At 26.9% G+C, this 20943-nt stretch overlaps 2 protein-coding genes across 3 annotated transcripts; one reads left to right on the top strand and one right to left on the bottom strand.

The window, feature by feature from the left end:
* Positions 1–430: 430 nt before the first annotated feature.
* On the bottom strand, positions 431–20111 carry LOC112692268. Its single transcript, XM_025566880.1, has 2 exons — positions 19853–20111; positions 431–811 (listed from the first exon to the last, which is right to left on the bottom strand). The coding sequence occupies exons 1-2, from the start codon at positions 20012–20014 to the stop codon at positions 431–433; spliced, it is 543 nt and encodes a 180-aa protein (XP_025422665.1). The 5' UTR covers positions 20015–20111.
* On the top strand, positions 468–12691 carry LOC112692060 (cysteine-rich with EGF-like domain protein 2). Of its 2 annotated transcripts, XM_025566596.1 has the most exons (9): positions 468–557; positions 6396–6539; positions 6700–6846; positions 6903–7091; positions 7466–7637; positions 11481–11618; positions 11676–11771; positions 11913–11949; positions 12501–12608. In XM_025566596.1, exons 2-9 carry the CDS (start codon positions 6408–6410, stop codon positions 12523–12525), a joined length of 936 nt encoding a protein of 311 aa, XP_025422381.1. In that variant the 5' UTR covers positions 468–557; positions 6396–6407; the 3' UTR covers positions 12526–12608. The 2 variants fall into 2 exon arrangements, with proteins under 2 accessions (XP_025422381.1, XP_025422372.1); XM_025566587.1 differs by lacking the exon at positions 11913–11949 and having other exon boundaries at positions 12501–12691.
* Positions 20112–20943: the final 832 nt, after the last annotated feature.

Below are 20943 nucleotides of genomic sequence, written 5' to 3'. Positions count from 1 at the left end.
TATATGATGGCGACGGCTGGGACTGGTGTCCGCGCGACCAATGTTGTCGAACGCTACAGCTACCGTCGGTACCCACCCACCTCATACAGACCGGGACGACGGCACACGTCAATGTTTTCGCGGCGGCGACGCGTACACGAGCGCGACCGACGGGTGGTCGGCGGCACCGCGACTTTGGTAACCACCGAACCCCTTTGATAACTGTGATAACGATGGCCCGTCGCAGTGTCAACAATAACACATCGCCGCAGACAAACGTACGAGTGCTGCACCGTGTGACCATCGCTGTTCCGCGCTTAATCGTCGCGCCCTGGCTGCGGCATACTCTGTACATGCGCTCTACGAGTTGCTGATAACGACTGATTATCAACGTCGTCCGTCACCTGCAGTCCGGTTGGGCCACGTAAATATTCACGTTGCTCCAAACGGCTCACCGCCGATCCGCTGTACCCGTTCCATCACCGAGGCGAATGACATGCGTCCGTCGCCATTTCACTAAAACGTTCGTCATCGCCCGGCGTTCTAGAACATTATTGGAGTTAGCGGAACGGCCCATGGTGAGTACCTCATGCGTCCGTGACTCGTTTTGTTTGGTTGTCACAAGACAAACAACAGTCTCTGACCGGGTCCCGTACGTTGTTCTCTGACCGTTATTGGACCTATCTTCTCGTGTCTTGTTCTTAGCTGCGAAACCTTTCCAGCTTGGTTCTAAGTTCTTTACATTCTGTAGTGTCTCGTACGTCACAGTTGTGAACTGTTGTCGACGGTTGGAACTTATGTATGTATTGAATACCATCAGTGATTGAACGTTCTAATTCATATAATCATATCTAATATTATTGTTTAAATAACATTGTATTTACTTTGTTACAATTTTTAAGACTAATAATTATGTAATAAGATTAAATTGTTTGCAATTTTTTTGTACACCAGTGTGTACTTTAAACTTATATTTCTATAAACCTTACTAAAAAATTCTGTAGCAACATTTTTTATGAATTTAATTGTTTTTATTTTGGATAAAATGAATACAAATTACCAAATTGATTTAAACAAAAATAATTGTATGTTCTTTAAAATGTTTTCTTCTTTTTACTTTCAGTTTCAATCGTTCACTAAAATAAGTAACTAGTATAGTTTTGTAATTTACTAGAAGTCTATAAATAATTTATTAGATTATAAAATATATAAAATAATTTTATAATTGATTGACAATTTTTATTTTTGAATAAACATTTTACTTATTACTAAATCTCTAATATTAATGATCAATATTTTATTAAAATATACGAATAAATTAATTGGGCTTTAAATTATTTTGATGGGTTAATAAAAAAAAATAAAAATAAATATTTGGACTTAGAATTATTTCCAATAAAGTTATTATTTTAAGTTGAGAGTTAATTTATTTCACACATACCATATAATACATTGATTAAGAAGCTGCTTAATTGATTGTGCTCTACTCTCATTGCACTGATCATTATGCATCAATGTATATAAAAATTTATTAATATTCAAATATATGATTTAAAATGTATAAAATATATCTATTTTTCAATAAATATATGGAGAAAAAAACTGTTAACATTAATTCAAATTAAATTATGTACTCTTTTAAATGTGCATTTAAAATTAAATTAAATGTGTCAAATGCTTATAATTTCATAGTAGTGTAGATATAATTTAGCAAGTTCTACATGTACTTCTTATATATACCCTCATATATAAATATTAAATACCATTATATATGATAATATGGTATAATATATAATAGTCAATGAAAATTGATATTAATATAAAAAATATTTGTTTGTATTTATAATTTATAAATATGCTTCTAAATTTAGAAATAATCAATATATGCAAAATAAATTTGCTTATTTGCAATCTAGATTTCATGAATTGGTTTTATGTTGTAATCGGTTAAAACTGCACTAAAATTATATGTTATATCACAAAAATCCAAACTTTACTAATTTGATTATTTCTATAGAAATCTGAAGATTTTAATTTTTACATTATATAAAAATATTTATCGCTTGCTCGAGAAAGTCAAAATAAATACTTAAATCTTAAGTAGTTATAATAGCTAATTTTATTATTTTTCTTTTTTAATATCTTTTTTAATTCAGATTCAAATTTATTTTAACAAAATTATCAACTCTAAAAAAAGGTTTATAATTTAATAATGAAAACATGAAATTCTTGGTCTTATTTAACGTTATAATTCATAATTGAAGCGCTCGTCTGAACAACGGGGGAAGCACCACTGAGTGCATTTTATAAGAGAGGCAATTAAAATAATATCATATGTCACATTGTTCCATGAATTAAAATTAAACTTAAATTTACTTTCAATCTATTTTTAAATGAAATTTTAATGCGATAGTTACCATATACATAAAATTAGATGTGTCCCGATATTCTACTGATAAACGCAATATTGCCAAAACTGGCTCTTGTCCTGTTGTTTGGCCAAGTACTTAAATTCTGTTGATATATATGTCTACTTTTAATGATAAACAGAACTACCTACTACTTATTTATTCTATTTATTATTTTTATTTTCAAAATGTTTGTGTTTTATTGATTGTTTATAGTTTTAATTAATATTTTAACCTTTCTAGTTTTGGATGGTGTTTAAATTGTATTATATATTTAATAATTAAAGTATGATAATATTAAATGTCTTATAATTATTTATTTAACTAGCCTATAATGTTTTCAAACTCGATTTAAATATTATTTTTTATTTTTAACTTAGTATAAATATAATATTATTACTTCTTAATTGCGGATCATACTAAGCTGGTTGTTAGCTGCTGTTGATCAACGGCTTACAACGGAATTACACTTTCAGTTGCTACTCGCCATACAATCTTTAGCTTGTATACTTCAATTGCACCTGCACCACTTCTTTTTCAATGTTTGAACTTAATTAAGTTCCTTTCAATAGATGTAAGCTTTTAATTTTTTTTTTTTTTTTTAATTGACTCAAGTGTACCAGTAATTTCTGCAGTTCTTAAGTCTTCTAAAAGTTTTTGTTACAACACATCCTTTACATTCTGATTTAAATAATTTGCTGACTAAATGTCCCATAAACATTTCTTTACACTTTTTAAATCATTAATTTTTAAATAAAAAAAGTACAAAAAACTACATGATATAATGTTACTTGCTGCTGATATCAGCAAGTGGTCAGATTGTTTTGCTGGTTGGTAACAGCGGTTATGTGATTAATTAGCCGTCACCTCCTCCTACCAAAAGTAAAAACATTTCTAATTTCATCAGTTGCTGATAAATACTTGCCGGTTGGTGATGCTGTCTCCAAATTTAGTAGTCACATCAAGCTGATCGACAGCTGACAGTAGCAGCTACTAAATTCATGGATGGCAACCAGTCTACTGTGACCCGTGCTTAAGTTCTGCATTTTAAAATTAATAGTTATTTTTTAACAAACCTTAACTTTAATGATCAGTAATTACATTTTACAAAACAATTGATTACAATAATATAGCGACCCCTGCAAACAAATAATGTGCTAGGGCAGCAGTTTTTATCTAATAAATTCATACATATAATAATTTACAATTTATTTAAATTTAATTTTGAACATGGTATTTTACTCTCAAATTTATACTTTTCAACATATAATAAAATAAGAAAAGGTAAAATATAACATAAGTATAATATAATATTAGTATATTTATAATTAATTGACCTTATATAAGATACTAGATTGATTGAAGTCTAATATAATTATTAAAAGATTTTAAACTTTAAAAATAATCAAAGTTATTATTATATTTGCGCTATAAACTTAAATCTGTGCATAATATATTTAATTACAATTTGTATGTTATTACTTTATTTATATTATAAGTTACTTAAAATCCTTTACATTTATTGTCTTATGTATTTAAATAGTATTTGTTTTTGCATGGATAGATTTAACAAATATTTTATATTGTAATTTTTAATAATAATGAAACTTCACAAATTATTATTAATGATTTATGTATACTAGGTTGGTATTAAAAAAAAAAAAAAGTAATAAAAAAATAATGTTTTTATTTTTATTTTTATTTATTTGTTTTTATTGTTATTTGATTTTTACACAATTTATATAATTTATTACTATGAAAATGATACTGTGAATATGTGAAGAAATTTCATTTATATTAAAAGATTGCTCTATGAATTTAAAATGACCAAATATATTTAAAAAAATGTATTTTATATTATTTTAAATTGATTTTTTTGAAATTTGGGATATCTTGTCTGTGTTTTTCGATTATTTTAAGAAGTTATTGCTGTTATTGGTCTTAGTTGGTAAGAGTTCCATTTTTTGATATCAATGAAATACCCCTTTCATCTGCATTATTAACCACTTAAAAAGTTTTCTTTTTTATATTCATCCAGATATTGAATATTATTTTTCCAAGTATTTGGGTGCAATGTTAAAAAGTCCATTTTAATGTTAAGAGCTGTAAAAAGTTTATATAAAATATTTATAAAAAAGTCTTATAATTCGTTATTTAAAATATTATGTTCTGGAATACTTATTCTGTATTTAAAAATATTAGTCCCATTTTTATCCAGAACCTTAACTATTTATACTCAAATATTATCTGAAACTCAATTGTCAAAAAAAGCAAAGCCAAATTCACTAATGGAGCACTAAGGTACCATAAATATCCAAAAAATACTTTCAATGCTAATTTTTATTTGCTATTACTTGTATTTTTGTACCCCTTCAGGTCTTTCATAAAATTTAAATCGTTTAGTGGTGCATCTGAAACATCAGTAGAAGTAGACCACACTTTTAAATATATTCTCTTTATGAAAAAAGTAAGATGTTCCAAGTTTGATAATTCTGTTTCATTGAATTCAAATTGTAATTGAAACAAAAATATTTTTTTATAATAAATTATTTTTGCCTTTCATTTAACTCTATGACAAGCTCAGAGTTTCCAAAAACAATTTTTTCTGAAAACTCTTTACTAAGGTAATATAAACTTAATTGATCAATCATAAATTTAATCATATTAGTTTTTATCAGTTTTAATTTTGATGATAGAAATATTCTCAATAAACCATTTTCAAATGCTTTTGATTTATGTTGGGCCAAGATTTTGAAAATTGTTTAAATAATGTAACATCTGGTCCATTTGATGGGTTCATCAAGTTATCAAACACTTAAACCACAGCAATATCAAAATTATGATGTCAACAGGCTAATTTTAATACATTTTAGTCACTATATAGGTACACTAGTTGGTAGAAAATGTAAAAATAGTGTTACTTACGTAAGTTCAAAGTGTAATTGCCTTCAGTGACCATCAAATATTATTTGATTAGTATCAAACTTTCAATAAATAATTTTTAAACAAATTTAAATAATACTACAATATTAGACATGATAATAAAATAAATAAAAAATGTAAATGAATATCATTCTAATGTATTCTATTAGAAATTGATAGCACTAGTGTGAATAAATTATTATTTTACATGAATCATCAATTACCTATATATTTAAAATATTTAAAAAAAAGAATTTTTGTAAAGTAATATTTATACAATTGATTTAACTATCCCATTCATGTCTACAATCTATAGTTAGACCAATATATTTTAATTTGCATAAAATTAATTGTTATATTGTACAAAACTAAATATTAATTATATGTAAAGCTTTATTGCATTATTATTATAAAAATTTTGTTAGCTATTTATTTTTAAAGATTATTTTCCCATTTTCAAGTTTTAATAATAATTTTTAGTTCACTAATACATTAATAATTTTGCTACTGAAAATACTGTAATGCTAATAAAAAAAACCTGACTTAATTAAATTTTAAATATTTTTTACCTATACATTTTATTACTCCTGTGTTCCTGGTTCTATAATTTTAGGTTTGGAGAGTTTTGTTTGTCAATTTAGCGGTTTGAACAGGTGAATCTAGCTTTTGTTTGGCATTGTTTAAAATTGTATTTAAAATGAAACTATAATATTTTATTAAGTTGTTGCATACAGAAAATGTAAGTACATGTTTCTTTAAGCAAGATACCTGAAGACTTTTAATATACGTTTAAAATATTATGAAAGCAATGATAATAGAATTTGAAACAGAAATTTCAGGGAATGCTATATACTACAAGATTACTAATTTCTGATGCTACAAATGTAATATTCTAAAAAAACGTCGATTGCTTAAACAAAATAAAAATTTAAAAAATGTGGTGTCTTAACACATGATTTGACTTATTTATGGTTTGTGAGTAATAAAAAAAAGATGTACAAACCCTCAATCCTACTTTAAAAAATTATTATTATGCCTATACAGTAGTAATTTTTATAAATAATCATGAATATTATATTATTTCAGATATAATTGACAATGCTTCTACTCATATTGTTTCCATTATTTCATTTTTTACATGGTTTGGACGTGTCTAATTTGGTTCCAAAAGTTTCTGTTGATACTTCACCATGTAAAAGTTGTAAAGTATTAGTTACATCTTTTGAAAAGGTGAAGAACTATTTTATGTGTTCATATTGAGTAAAAGATTATTAACAAATTAATTTTTATGAATTTTTTAAAGCATTCAGTAAATATTTAATAATAACAGCTTTATATATAATAATATATAACAATATATAGTTATATATAATATTTAATGTACTTTTAGGGGCTTGAAAGAACTAAAAATAATTTTTTTGGCGGTGGAAATACAGCATGGGAAGAAAAAAATCTTTTAAATTATGCAGATAGTGAAGTTAGATTTGTAGAAATTTATGATACACTGTGTTCTGAAACTACTCAAAATCAAGACATGGTAATTTAAATAAATATCTTAAATTAGAAACAATTTATTAATTTATTTTTCTATAGTGTTTTCATTTGTCAAGTGAATATGAACATCATCTAAAAGAATGGTGGACCAATGGTCGCCAAGAAGAATTATATCAATGGTTTTGTGTAGACAAATTAAAAGTATGTTGTCCATCTAAACATTATGGACCTGATTGTTTACCATGTAAAGGTTATCCTAATGTTTGCAATTTACATGGCAGTTGTAAGGTAATGAAACAAGTCTTTATAAATGTTTAAGCGTGGCGGGTTAAATGAGCTAACTAAGAAATTTAGTAATTTAAAAATAATAAAATTGCTGTTATTTAAATAACCTAATTTTTATTATTTATATATAATATAAAATTTAACATTAAATACAAGTATCTATAAAGTAAGTCAGATTGAAATATATATATATATTGCGTGAAAATACTTTTTTTTTTTTTACTAACATATTTGTGAATATGGTTTGCATATTTCATATAATGCATAATATTTCCATGTATCTTATATTTTGAAGTATCCTATAATACTAAGTGTATAATATAAGTACACTCAATATTTAAAAGTACTAATTATTTTAATTTAAATTTATTTAACAGGGTGATGGAACTCGAAAGGGTAATGGGTTATGCAAATGTAATACTGGTTATAGTGGAGACAATTGTGATCGATGTGCAAAAAATTATTTTACTACAGTAAATAATGATACTCTAATCTGTCGAAAATGCCATAAATCATGTAAAGACGGCTGTATAGAATCCGGACCAAAAGGTATGAAGTATATTTATTATAACAGTAATTTAATTGCTTATTACAGAAACCTTTTAAATCCAGAAATTAAAAATTTCAAGTTATTAATAAAAAAAAAAAAATCCTTAAATGATGCTACATGTGGAGTTTTCGTTCTAAACTAAATTGAATATATTTTGTGTTTATATTTTTTTAACTAAAATAAATAATTTTTTATTTCATAGTTTGAACATTAAATGCATGGCTAACTTAATAATATTTTACATTGTAGTTTAATTACAGTAAGTCTTATCTAGTACATTTTTTTCCATATTATTTCAAAGATAATGATTATTTAATGCATATAATATATATATTTTACCAACACCTTCGTTCAGAATTGTTTCTCGAATGTGATGATTTATATTTGGTTGCAAATTAAAACTTAAGCAACCATTTTATAAAATTTCCTAAGTGAAAATGTTAACCTTTTTGTTGTAATATAGTACCGTGTCGCAATAGTCAAATTTGCTCTCGATTCTTTCACATATATTTTCGTTAATAGTTGCCAGTTTTTTGCGTACTTTGTTATAAGTGCATCCTTAAGCTGGTGTCGATTTTGTGTCAGTCTGCCCAAAATTTTCTACACAAGGACAATTATTGTGGTTTACACATACATAACACCGCCGCCGAAAATACGTAAGTTTATTTTAAATGTTTATCTGCTCGAAGGTAGTAGACGGTTTTGCTATCTTGCGTCGCCTATTAAGTACCTTCCGATTTGAGATACGATTCGGCCACACACATCATACACACTGCGTGCTCAAAAACTTCTCTTATACAGCGTGTCATAGTTCTCGCCGGTTGCCGCAAACTACGTCCAAGCCTTTATCAGTCATTACCCGCTCGCATTCTACAATTTCCACTACTTCTGAGAAATGCACTTCGAATGATAAAAGCTATTGAGCGTATCCAATCATCTCAAGATAAACTATTGACTGGCCACAAATCCTTAGAAAGTTTTGAGTTCCGTACTAAAGTCGACTTACTAGAGTCTAAGATTCTTGCTCTTGAGTCATACTCATCAAACCCATCAACTGTCTCTTCCATCCAGATCTCAGATATTTTACAAGAATTTGCTTGAACGTCAATAACTTCAAACCTGTCATCTTGTGTTAGATCGTCGTGTAGCAGCAGGAGAACATAACCTAACCATCACTTTCAAAAACGGTTGTCCATGCATAATTTCCCGCTCAAAAAACGGCGTCCGAGTCCATCATCGCCCTCAAGTATAAGCAACAACAACACCCCCATTACTGTCAGCATCAATGATTACTACCAGAATCATCGCGGCCTTCGTACTAAACTTGTTAATTTCAATTATAATACCTCATGTCTTAACTATGTGTTTATTGCTTTCACGAAAACTTGGCTCACTAATAGTTTTCACAATTCTGAGGTCGGTCTCAGTAATTACAATGTATTTAGATGCGACAGTTCCTCACAGACCAGCTCATTTAATCGTGGTGGTGGTGTGTTAGTAGCTGTGCGTAAAGACGTAGCTTTTTCCCGTCTCATTAGCCCTAATCATAGTGTTGAACAATTATTTGTTCTCTTCTCTCATAATTTCTTAAATATTAATGTTTGTATACGAGCTTCGTCGTTCCTTAAGCTTAATACAACCTATCTAGATGCTATTGATCATATTTTTTAACCTACCTAACCTAATCTTAGTCTTATATTCACTGGTGATTATAATCTACCATTAATTTCATGGTCAAATGATACACATGGCTTGTGTTTCCTAACTCAATTAATCTCTGAATATACTTCCATTTTTGAAAGACTTTCCATTCATGGATTCTTCCAACATAACTACGTATTAAACTCTCACTACTCTCTTTTCGACATCATATTCTCTAATCTTAGCTCCATAACTGTTAACCAAGCTCTTAACAAAATATAAATTAGAATAATTATTTTATTCAATTTCAAATTTGTTAATACCTATATTTAATTAAAAAAAAAATTATCTTTAAGTTTAAATATAAGTTAATGTTTTTAATTTTTTGAGTTTTGATTGTCTTGTTATTGTCAAATAATCTTTAAACTTCTTAAATATTTTACGTGTTATTAATTTTTCTATAATATAATGTATGTGTTTTACACATTCTTCATTCTCACAGATCCAATTTTTCATAAGTTGTCGTTTTTTAAACTATGTCATAAATGTTAGTTTTTTTTATGCTAAACAATGAGGAATTTGTCTTCAAAAATATCAATCTTATAAAAAGGATATAATACCCCTCTTGAATGCCGAGAAAAACTGACGTCTAGCGGCTGAATGCATGTAACCGCTGCCAATATTAACTATAAAATGGTTTATCTGTATATTATAAAGTCAATAGTAATAAACAGGGAACGGACTTTAATGTCTTAAAAAATAAGAAAAATGTCCGTAAAAAATATGACCTTATGCCATAAAAAATGCTTTAATATCGAAAAAATGCACTGAAAAAATGCACTAAAAATGTTATTAAATTCGATAAAAACAAAATTTTGAACAGTTTTGTGTGTGTATAATATTATTAAAACTTAAAATTTATAAAAAATTCATCATTATAAAAAATTTATCTTATAAAAAAAATATTTAAATATATACAATAAAAAAAAACTCTTTGTCTTTTCGCTTATCTTTTTTTTTAGCCTGAAAAATGTTTTATGTTAATTAATAATTATTAACTGTTTTCACCGAATTCTTGTACATACACACGCAAACGACAACGATCGGACAGCTTAATTTTCGGCATCTTTCACACTAATTCGAATTACGATAGCGAACACGACTAACGACTAACGACTCTATGAGTACCTACTAATAATCGGACACCAATTAGTTTTATGTCGCATATCGTAACGTTATCGAGATTATTTGATGGGAATTACGTATAACCGTATAGATAGTTACAATCAGCCGATCTTCGTAAGAATAACTAAAATTGTATAATTCCAAGCAACAAATATATACGAAAAATGACCTAAAAATGGAAAAATGCTCTAAAAATGTCAAAAAATGCTTTAAAAACTGAAAAAGTTTAAAAAATGCAAAAAAATGCAAAATAAAAGTTTCATTATTAAATTCTCTGATGTATGAATCGAATTATACACTTAGAAAGCATTGCCCTATTCTACCCACTAAAAAATGTATTTTGCATCAAAGTCCGTTCCCTGGTAATATATCAATGGTAGACATTATTTGGGCTTAGCGGTGGAATATAACAAACGCCGATAATACATTTAACAATATTCCCACTTTTAATAAGTACAAATAATTGCTCTAGATTATCATGTGGTAACTTAATAATCTCGGTTTCATATATTTTATTTACTATTATTACTACTCCACCAATTTGCTCGTTTTTTTATTCAAATTAGCACGTAACACATTTATTTATTTATTTATCGAAACCTAATTCGGCATCAAGTATATCAGTATTTAGCCAGGTTTTAACCAACATATGATTATATCTCTACGGTTATTATTTTTTGAGTTTTCGATGAAACCATTACATTTTATCGAAAACCAGTATGCTGTTTTTTATAACTTTTTGTTAGTTTTTCGTAATCATTAGGAGGATTCAAAAAATGACCTCCCACAAAATATTAATAACCACTATATGTAAACTTTTTATGAAAAATACAATTTATGGATGTTCGACCCTTAAAAGTTATCTTATGTGTCAACACAAAGTCATTCAAATGTTGTGTACACAAGTAATAAGAAATACATTTATATGTCACAAAATATGAATCATTTTGTGTGTATTTTTTATAAATATTAAATAAATAATATTATAACTACTAAATATTTAATTATACATATAGGGTGTAATGATTGTAAAGATGGATGGGTTTACATGGGTGAAGATAAGGGTTGTATTGATATTGATGAATGCTTGGAAGGAGACGTTTGTACTTCACAAGAGTTTTGTATTAATAATGAAGGTTCATATTCTTGTTTGAGTAAGTACTCTTTAAATAGTTTATTTACTTAATAGGTTTTATTGTAAATATTTTCAGGTTGTGATCAATCATGTAAAGACTGCTATGGTGATGGAAATGATATGTGTTATAATTGTGCTCCAGGATATTACATGAAGAATCAGAAATGCATAGGTATTTTATTAAAATATTTTCAAATTTATTGAAATTTTTGAGCTTATGCACACAGTTAAAAATTGAATAGTTCAATTAATAGAGCATGTTTAATACTCTAATGCTTAAGTAATGATTGTTTGCATGATTTTTACTTTGTAGATGCTAGTGAAGGCTATGAAGTTGAAGAAAGAATTGAGTAAGTTGTACTTTTAGATCAATAGTATATGGTTTAGTTTTTTATTTAATTTAATTATTTTTCCATTAATTATAAACATTAACTAATATCATCAGAAGAAATCATTGTTTATACATATATCATTAATTTTACTTAAAAATATTTGAATATTATTCTCATACAAATTATGTTATACACATTTCTTATAAACTCTTGAGTTGTATGCACATTTATTTATTGTTACATTTTTTTCTTGTCAATTTCATATTATATAGTTGTTATAATTTATTTGCTAATATTTAATTAATTTTAACACAATTCAAATTTAAATTTATTAATTATTGAATGCTCTACTAATTTTTTTTATTTATAGCATTCATTTTTACTACATTTGCTGTTTGTTCAATTTTAATGTTATTTAATATTTATTTAAGTTAATTATTAATATATTTTGTGTAATATTTCAACCCCGTCTAATTAATATCAATAATCAAATTTAATAAATTATACATTTAATATTATAAATATTAATATAATAATATATTTATTAATTTTTTAACATTTTGTTACAGAGAACACCGAATGGACGAGCTCTGATCAGTCCCGTTACTTAACATATGTTGGTTTAGGATTAGCAACCATCATTATTTTCATAATGAATACAACTATTGCAAGTATTGTTGGAGTATTTATAGCAGTGTATATAATGGTAGCTGAATATATTATGAGTGAATTATATAAGCAATGATGTTTACATAAATATTTTAAGCAATATTTTCTTCCATTATTCATATAATATATATTGCATAGTAAATAGTTTTTATCTAATTTCATTCTTGGAAAAAAAAAACGTTATTTCTTTATAGTAGACTAACTTTATTTTAGTTTAAATTATTGCTGCAATTAAAGGATATTATTGATAGGAAAACATTTTAAATTACCATATAAAAACCAAATTACTTAAATTTTGGTCAGACCAATTTGTGTTATTAAATTATTTCTTATTGTTTTTCATAATTATTTAGCACATTATTAAAGAATTCTTTACATAAATTTACTATATATTATTATATGATAAATTAAGTAAGTTTAATACATTTTAATATTCATAAATACTATTAACTTAAATGAATAGGTATCTTAAGATATTTTAAGTATTATAAAATAAATTTTAATATAAAGTTTCAATATTTATTGACTTTGTTATACATAAATGCTAAATAAAAATAAATAAAAACCACTTTCTATGTATACATATTTTAAACACATGTGTAATTCATAAAATTAGGATTTGGTTTGTGGACTGACTTAGAAAATATATTAAAATTATTTAGTTTGTGATACGTCATAAATAAAGCCAGCAAAGTACTAATTTTAAGCAGAATTGAAAATAATTATTATTTAAGATATTAAAAATGTCCAGCAAATCAAACCTAGGTAGGTTCTAATCGAGATTTACATAAGGCCCTTTAGTAGAAACAGTGGTAGGTAGTATAAATTATCATGTTGAATTAATTGAAATGGGCATATTCAAAAAAACTAAAAATATCTACATTATACACAAGTTTTATTCAGCTAAAATGTAATACATTTTCATTTAAAAGTAATTAAGAATCTATTACTTAAATGAATATTAACAGTGATACAATTTTAATTTTGAAAAATAACTAAATGACAACATTTTCCTGTATAATTTATGTAAAAATGTGTATTACTTCTATCTTGTAAATTTAAAAGACCAGGATATTTTGTAAAACAAATTTTACTCATTGTACATTATTCTTAATTATTCAAACATATATATTCTAAAATATATTCTCTGTGTATATAAGGATGGAAAAGTTTCCAGTATTAGAATTCAAAATCAAAAATAGGTTCATTTTATACACAATAATGTCTCTTTATATTTCCATTATTTTGACGCACATACAAATATGATTTATAAAAATAACTTGCTTTTCAACTTTGAATACAAAAATTAACACAAAATTTAACTACTAAAATTACCTTACACTAATAAATGTTTTTAAAAATGATCAACACACACATAAAGTACATAAATATTGATATTTATTAATTGCAACTTCATTATAGCAGTAATGTTTTGTTTTAGATGTTATTTCTATATTAGGTGTTAAAGTATGTACTATGTTCTTTTGAACTTGAAAATATTTATAATAACAAAATATAAATAAATCTGTTAAGAAAATTCAATAATCATTAATATAAATTTAAATTAAGCTTCTAAAAAGTTTTCAAACCTTATAATTTACCGTATTAAATATTTCAGTTTGTGTTTCTGGAACTTAAAATGTATATTCTGTTAGGGAAATAATTTTTTTTTTTTAATTACTATATAGCACTGTTTTAATAATTTTGATCATGGTAATTTTTAATTTAACTTAAATTTCTTAAAATCTCTGTTACTTTATAGTACCTAATATGTATAAGTTAAATAGTAATCACTTTTGTATAAACTATTTATTTTATCTGTATGATCTTAACCAAGATCATAATATATTAACAATATTTAAAATGCAGCAGAGAGTGGTTTTTTTACTTATATTATCTAAATAGAAGCTATAACCATATAGGGTAATTAAAATAACATTGTAAGTAATGTTTCAATTAAATTAAGTTTATTAGTTAAGTTAAGATGTATCGAATTAGTTTATTAACTGTTTTCAAATGTATTAAAAACCTCAAAATTGTATTAATTAATAGTGAAAAATATTCTTGACTAAGTATAATAACATTGATTTTACAATTTTATATATATAAAATATAGTAAGACAGATGGAAACAATAATTATATAGGGTAAACAGTAACGCATAAATTTGAATATTTATAAGTATTTTTTAAATATTAATTATAGCGAATTAATTTAATTAATTTAAAATTTATAATTAAATTGTATTGTACCTAATAATTAAACTACTCACTTAAAGCACTGTATAAGTCTGTTATAGTATAATAGTTATATTTTGATAAACCAATTTGGATTATAAATTGTTAACTTGATAACCTCAACGTATCTATAGATAGCCAAATGGGTAACTGAAGTTAGATGGCTAATATCCAACTTTCATGTCTAAGAAATAAATAAAAATGTAATACCTTTCTGCCATCTGAGTTCCGTTGCCATTTTTGGTAATATACTTTACAATTAATGTATTTAATAATAGACTATAAGATATGTTATTGTGATATTAATCATTATACTACTAACTCCAAATTAACTTGAAACACGTCAGATCTAAATTTGCTGTTGAATTATTATAAGTGTAAATGTTTTGTTATATTTTTTTTTCTTGTTTTTAGAGTATTGTTAAGATTGAATTGATGAAAACGATGTCATAGATGAACGAGGCTGATTAGAGTTACTTTGTATACATTATGGCTTCCTTAATATTATCTTAGTTGTATAAAATTTGGGTTTGTCACTAAATCTATTAGTTGTACACCAATTTTTTAAGTTTTAGTTTTCCTTGTAATATTAAATACAAATATTATCAAATTAATTATTATATATATTGTGTTTTATTTTATTCTACCAATCGTGTTCAGGATAAAATTAATTGGTGCATTCAATAGAAAAATTAACTAAAAAAATTAACTTGCATAAGTTATTAATTATGAGGTACACAATTAATAATAATTAGAAACATTTTATAAATCAAAACATTTTAAATGGTTGTAATTAAGAAAAATAATACACGTTTTTTATTATATTAATATTTTATAAAACATTTTTAACCCTTTATCTGTGTATGTATATGTTACCAACAATGTAGTAAATCAGGTATTTTATAAAATGTCCAGGTAATTTATAGAATGCTCAATATAGCCGGTCTATGTAGAAATTACCACACTTAGCCGGACATTCTATATAATGACCTTAATCTAACAGGCATTATGAAACATGCAGTATTTAGTTTCATTTTTTTGTAAAGAAACTAGAATAACAAAATTATTTTATAATTTAGCACCAGAACAGGCCATTCTATCCTAATCAATTATATCATTGCTCGTAATATATATATATTAGGGTGTCCAATTTTTTTACTTTTGAAATTATGGTTCTCCATATGGTTTTTTTTTTGTTACAAATCACCTTGTTAACTATTCTACAAAATTTCAGCCCAATTGAACAATATTTAGGGATAGCTAAGATTTATCACTTTTAAGAATAAGATAAATATTAAGAAAAAAACCGTTATTTTTATTAATTTATTAAATAAATCAAGACAAATTTAAATATATTATTTTAAATTTGTAATTAGAGGGTTTTAATCTAATGTTCATTGTTCATCTTCATTACATTGGATTTTGAAGCAATGGGAATTTTTTTTTTTTTGTGTTGATCAACCAGATGGAGAAGATATTGCTTTTGTTTCTCATTCTTTGTAATACTAGAATTAAATGTTTGAATCAGAGCTATTCCACGCATAGCACAATCATTAACAAACTTCATTTGGCAAATCTTCTCCTGCATTTCAGTATAAATTATATCTGTTGGTCACTCTGAGGGTTCTTTTGCTAAAAATGAAGCTGCTCTGTCTTGACCGTCATTGAGGAATAAATCAAACAGAACCATTGTGCGTTGTGCGATAAAAGACGAGTGGATTCTGATTATTAAAAGTTTTACCGTCGAGTCTTTTTAATGGTTTTTCTTTTGGTTGTTGTGTGCCAACTGTTTGATCAGTTGATTCTAGTATTAATGTCTTAGTCAACGCTTGGATGTAGGTGTAGTGAAGAAATAATTAATACTCTTTAAGATAATTTAGTTTATTAAACTATTCAAAATTATGTCGTTGAAGACTTGACCATTTCTTTTTTAGACTCAACACTGACACGAGAATCGAAAAAAGAAAGCCCAACTAAATGTTCGGAAAAATACCAGAGGTGGCGATGAAATGCTTTTGAGGCAGTGGTACCGTTCTCTTAATTAGGATAATTTTTTATCTGTTGAATGAGATTGGCATTGTTCAGAGGGGCTTTTTCGGCTATTGGGGCTTCGTTCCAATAACGACAATATACGAAACTTACAAATAAACTTATTTCAATGACCCCCTTTTTCTCTGATGAAGTAAGAATAAACTGGGATCCTGGAACATATAAATGTTTAGCAAAAAATTGTCTTCACCAACCAACGAGCTTGATGCACGAAATCGAACTTCAGTTTTTTCTGGTTTTCCGAGAAAGATCTGACACAGTTTAAGCAATTCAAAATAGTCGTCTCTAGGCTGTTGAGTTTTAATATCATCAATGTAGTACTTTTGCATATCCCGGCGAAGTTTAAGAAAGTTTTCGGTATTAAAAAAGTTGTCTTGACCTATTATAAAATTTTCTTGATCTATTTCCATTCATTTTTTCTTGAAACGTTTAAAAAGATCCACATCTTGTCCCTTACTTGGTCTAAACACTTCCTTAAAAACACTGGAGATCATGACTTCAAAAACATGGTGTCGGTAAGCAATGAAAACAAGCTCTTTATCCGGAGCTAGTGAATTTCAATTAAAGAGCATGCACCTAAATTCAATCCCGTGTTTGATGATGTTGTATTAAAGCAAAGTCCACACACTTGGGCTTTTAACTCCCACTCGTTGAGAACTGTCAAACAATCGTCGGCTTGTTCTTTGCCTGTTCCTTTTATAATTTCTGGAACTGCCAAGTTTTTCTAAACCACCACCACTGACAAGCACAACCAGGGGCAAATTGGCAATTATTTTCGGCCCATGAACCGTAAATTAAATTATTTTACCCCTCCCCGCTCCCAAAAAATGCTTTATTTTGCATCAATTTCAAAATTTGTTTAGTTTCATCCCTAAATTAGTAAAATCTACAATAACATTACTATAATTATAGCTCTAATAGTTTTGGGTATGTCACATGATTAATTAGTTCCAACTTGAAATTTGATCTTAATGCATCTTTAAATATATATTAATTTTTTTAATGATTTTTATTTATTTTATAAAATAAAACTTTTTTTGACAATTATATAATAATATAGAGCGGCCCAAACAAGGACCAGCCCATCGGGAAGATTCCCGATTTTCCGATAGGCTGATCCGCCCCTGAGCACAGCCACTCGATCCATTTTTTGCACTCCATCAACGATGTTAGTTAGCAATTTACTATCCCAATGCAAAACAAGAGGATGTTGAGAAGAAAAAGAAGCTTAGTCTGTTTCTACGTGATAAAGATATATCTGATACTGGTGTTCCTAAAGCTTGAGCTACAGCCCCAATGACAAACATTGCACTTCGATCAGACAAGTTCACACGGTCAAGAGATGCCACAATATCCTCGATACAGACATTTATTATCTTTTTAGGCTTTTTCATGTTGGTTGAAGTAGAAGGAACTTGAAATTCATCGTCCGAAGAAGTCTTTAATGGAATCCGTCAATTCAGAAAAAGATGCTAATTCTTGGTTCGCCTCTTCCTAATCGCATATACGTAGTCGCTTAGTCTCAGCTTCTGTTTCTCTCCTACGTTTTCGAATTTCCTTGTCATTAAGGCACTTGTCTATACCTGCCATGCTGCAATTCATTGTGTCTTCTCATTCCACTACGAGAAATATTTTGTCGTCTTCATTTTTCTGCATTTAATGCATCTTTAACAACTATATCAAAAATGTCAACAAGGTCTCCTTTAAATACCTCTTCTTTTTACAACAGCTTTTGAGACTGTTATTTCTGTTATTTTTTAAAAGATTGTATTCATCCACAATCCCCTTTTGATGGAAGTCTTGAGTATGATAATGTTTCTGTTAATTTTCCAACTAACCAAACTCTAGCTGATGTTCTTATAGTTTTTAATGTACCAGTGGAAGCTATTATATTTTATCTAAAAAAAACCTAATAATATACTCGCAATACTTGCATTATTTTAAACCTACTAAAGTATTATGTTGTATGTATGGGTTTGGTATGAAACGTCGACAATCATAATATTGGCAAGTTAAAATATTAATATAAAACATAAATAGAAACATCGTCAAGTACGTAATACGTAGACAGGTCAGAATGTTGACAAAATGCTGACAAATATAAATTAATATTATCATTGATAATTTCAAAAATATATAATAATAATTCGCAGTATTATAATAGTTATCATCAAGTATAGGTTATAGGTTATAGGTGATTATATCAATTCATTTCATTTTAAAATAAAAAAAAATTAATTATACGCTTAGAAATAAATTTTTCGATATTTTAATTCTGTACCCTATATTATGTATTTGTAATTTATATCCTATTTTATTGTAACTATAATTATCAATAATTGATTTGTCAACATTAATTCGTACTTTTTAACATGTCGATATTTTGACCGTCAACGTTTAAATCGCCTCCCGTATTTATAATTTTAATATAGTTTTCTACATAATTTGATATAAAAAATATTAATAATTTTTACACTATTCGTATGTACTCTAGAAAAATAAATAAATGATATACTTTATAAGTAAATCATAATACATAGCGTATTGGGCATAGGCAGTGGCGTATTTAGGAATTTTTCATGGGGAGGGTCCAGATAATTTTCAGAATACAAAGCCGTGGGGGGCTTTGCCCCCATACCCCCCCCAATTACTCTTTATTACATAAATATACCATATTTATAATACAATTTACAATTTAGTTGTAACTTTGTCATTTTTGTTCACATTTTCATTCTTTATATATTTAAATGTCAAATACCGCCAAGCAAATTTCATAAGGCACCCAGTAGCATAAATACCATAGTCCATCCAAATTCCACATATTATATAGTATACAATATAAAACATAAGTAGAAGCATTTAGCAAAATATACAACTATGGTCTACGAGAAAAGCAAGCTTAACAACTATAGATTTCAATTATATAATCAAGATAATAATAAATTCAGATTTTAAACAGTAACATACCTGAGAATTTAATTTCTTATTCAAACTTTGCTCACCGTCTTCGTCGATAGAACTTTTCAGATTTAAAGTCTCGGCAGTCTCGCTAGGGGTCTCACTACTACAAGTGGACTCTGTAGACCGAATCGCAGTGAAAAAAGTTGTTATTTTAGGTGTGTTGTTCATTTTGAATTTTTGAAAGATTAATTAAACAAAAAACAACACAGCGAAGTTTCGAATTCGAACGGTTCTGAAGATCATGTAATGCATAATCATAAATAAGAAAAACCGTCCGTCATCATTGTTATCTACCGGCTACCGCTATCATTTAATTTAATTTGATAAAAGCAGAGCGTTTGTTTAATAACCAAGAACTCGGTATTTTTCAATCATGTTTGGTTCCAAACTGACAACGAAAAATCGTGATAACAATTGAAAATGTTGATAATACTGACGCTTCGAAATTTTTTTACAAAATTGTTCATATCGACATATGTCATATCCTATGATATAATTTGTTTTTATTAAACATATAAAATCACAAACATTTACATGTACGAGACACGAGTCAATGGGGGGGGTCTGAACCCCTTGGACCCCCCCCCCGTAAATACGCCACTGGACATAGGTACTAATAACATTCTCACTTAATTTTGATAAGCGACGTTGAGTCAACAGCAGTTCAAAATAAAATAAAATTTAAAGATATAAACGCGTGTCACATACGTTTACTATTTATTTGACAGTGAATAATAATGCCGATATGATAAGGCAGATAAGTAAAATACAATACATTTCGGGTTAAAATCACAGTGTTATTGTAATAACAATTTATTATCGACAGTAATGTTGAAAACAACAATTATTATTGATAAATTTCATGAATTTTATTTTACTTACATATACTAGCGACCTCTAAATATACTTAAAATGGGCTAGTTTTTGGTATACATATTTCTTTTTGGTAAAGGAACAAAAAAGTGTTTGTGGAGAGCAAGCCAAAAACATTTTTTTTAATCTATATGAATTGGACCACCCTAATATATTTATATATAAAGCTCATCAATTGATATTATTCTGTTAAATCAAAATATAATTTTAAAATTAGATATTAA

This window comes from Sipha flava, unplaced genomic scaffold (genome assembly GCF_003268045.1).
Source record: "Sipha flava isolate LNK unplaced genomic scaffold, YSA_version1 116_pilon_pilon, whole genome shotgun sequence".
Classification (NCBI taxonomy): domain Eukaryota; kingdom Metazoa; phylum Arthropoda; class Insecta; order Hemiptera; family Aphididae; genus Sipha; species Sipha flava.
This window is presented reverse-complemented; position numbering and strand designations above follow the sequence as displayed.

What these genes read in the sequence shown, in the direction of transcription:
- LOC112692060 (XM_025566587.1), top strand. Translation starts at nt 6,408, where the DNA reads ATGCTTCTACTCATATTGTTTCCATTATTTCATTTTTTACATGGTTTG. An exon ending in TAGTTACATCTTTTGAAAAG is followed by an intron (nt 6,540 to 6,699) that starts GTGAAGAACTAT and finishes ATGTACTTTTAG; the next exon opens with GGGCTTGAAAGAACTAAAAA. An exon ending in CTACTCAAAATCAAGACATG is followed by an intron (nt 6,847 to 6,902) that starts GTAATTTAAATA and finishes ATTTTTCTATAG; the next exon opens with TGTTTTCATTTGTCAAGTGA.
- LOC112692268 (XM_025566880.1), bottom strand. Translation starts at nt 20,014, where the DNA reads ATGAACAACACACCTAAAATAACAACTTTTTTCACTGCGATTCGGTCT. An exon ending in ATAAGAAATTAAATTCTCAG is followed by an intron (nt 812 to 19,852) that starts GTATGTTACTGT and finishes TATATGAATTAG; the next exon opens with AACGTTCAATCACTGATGGT.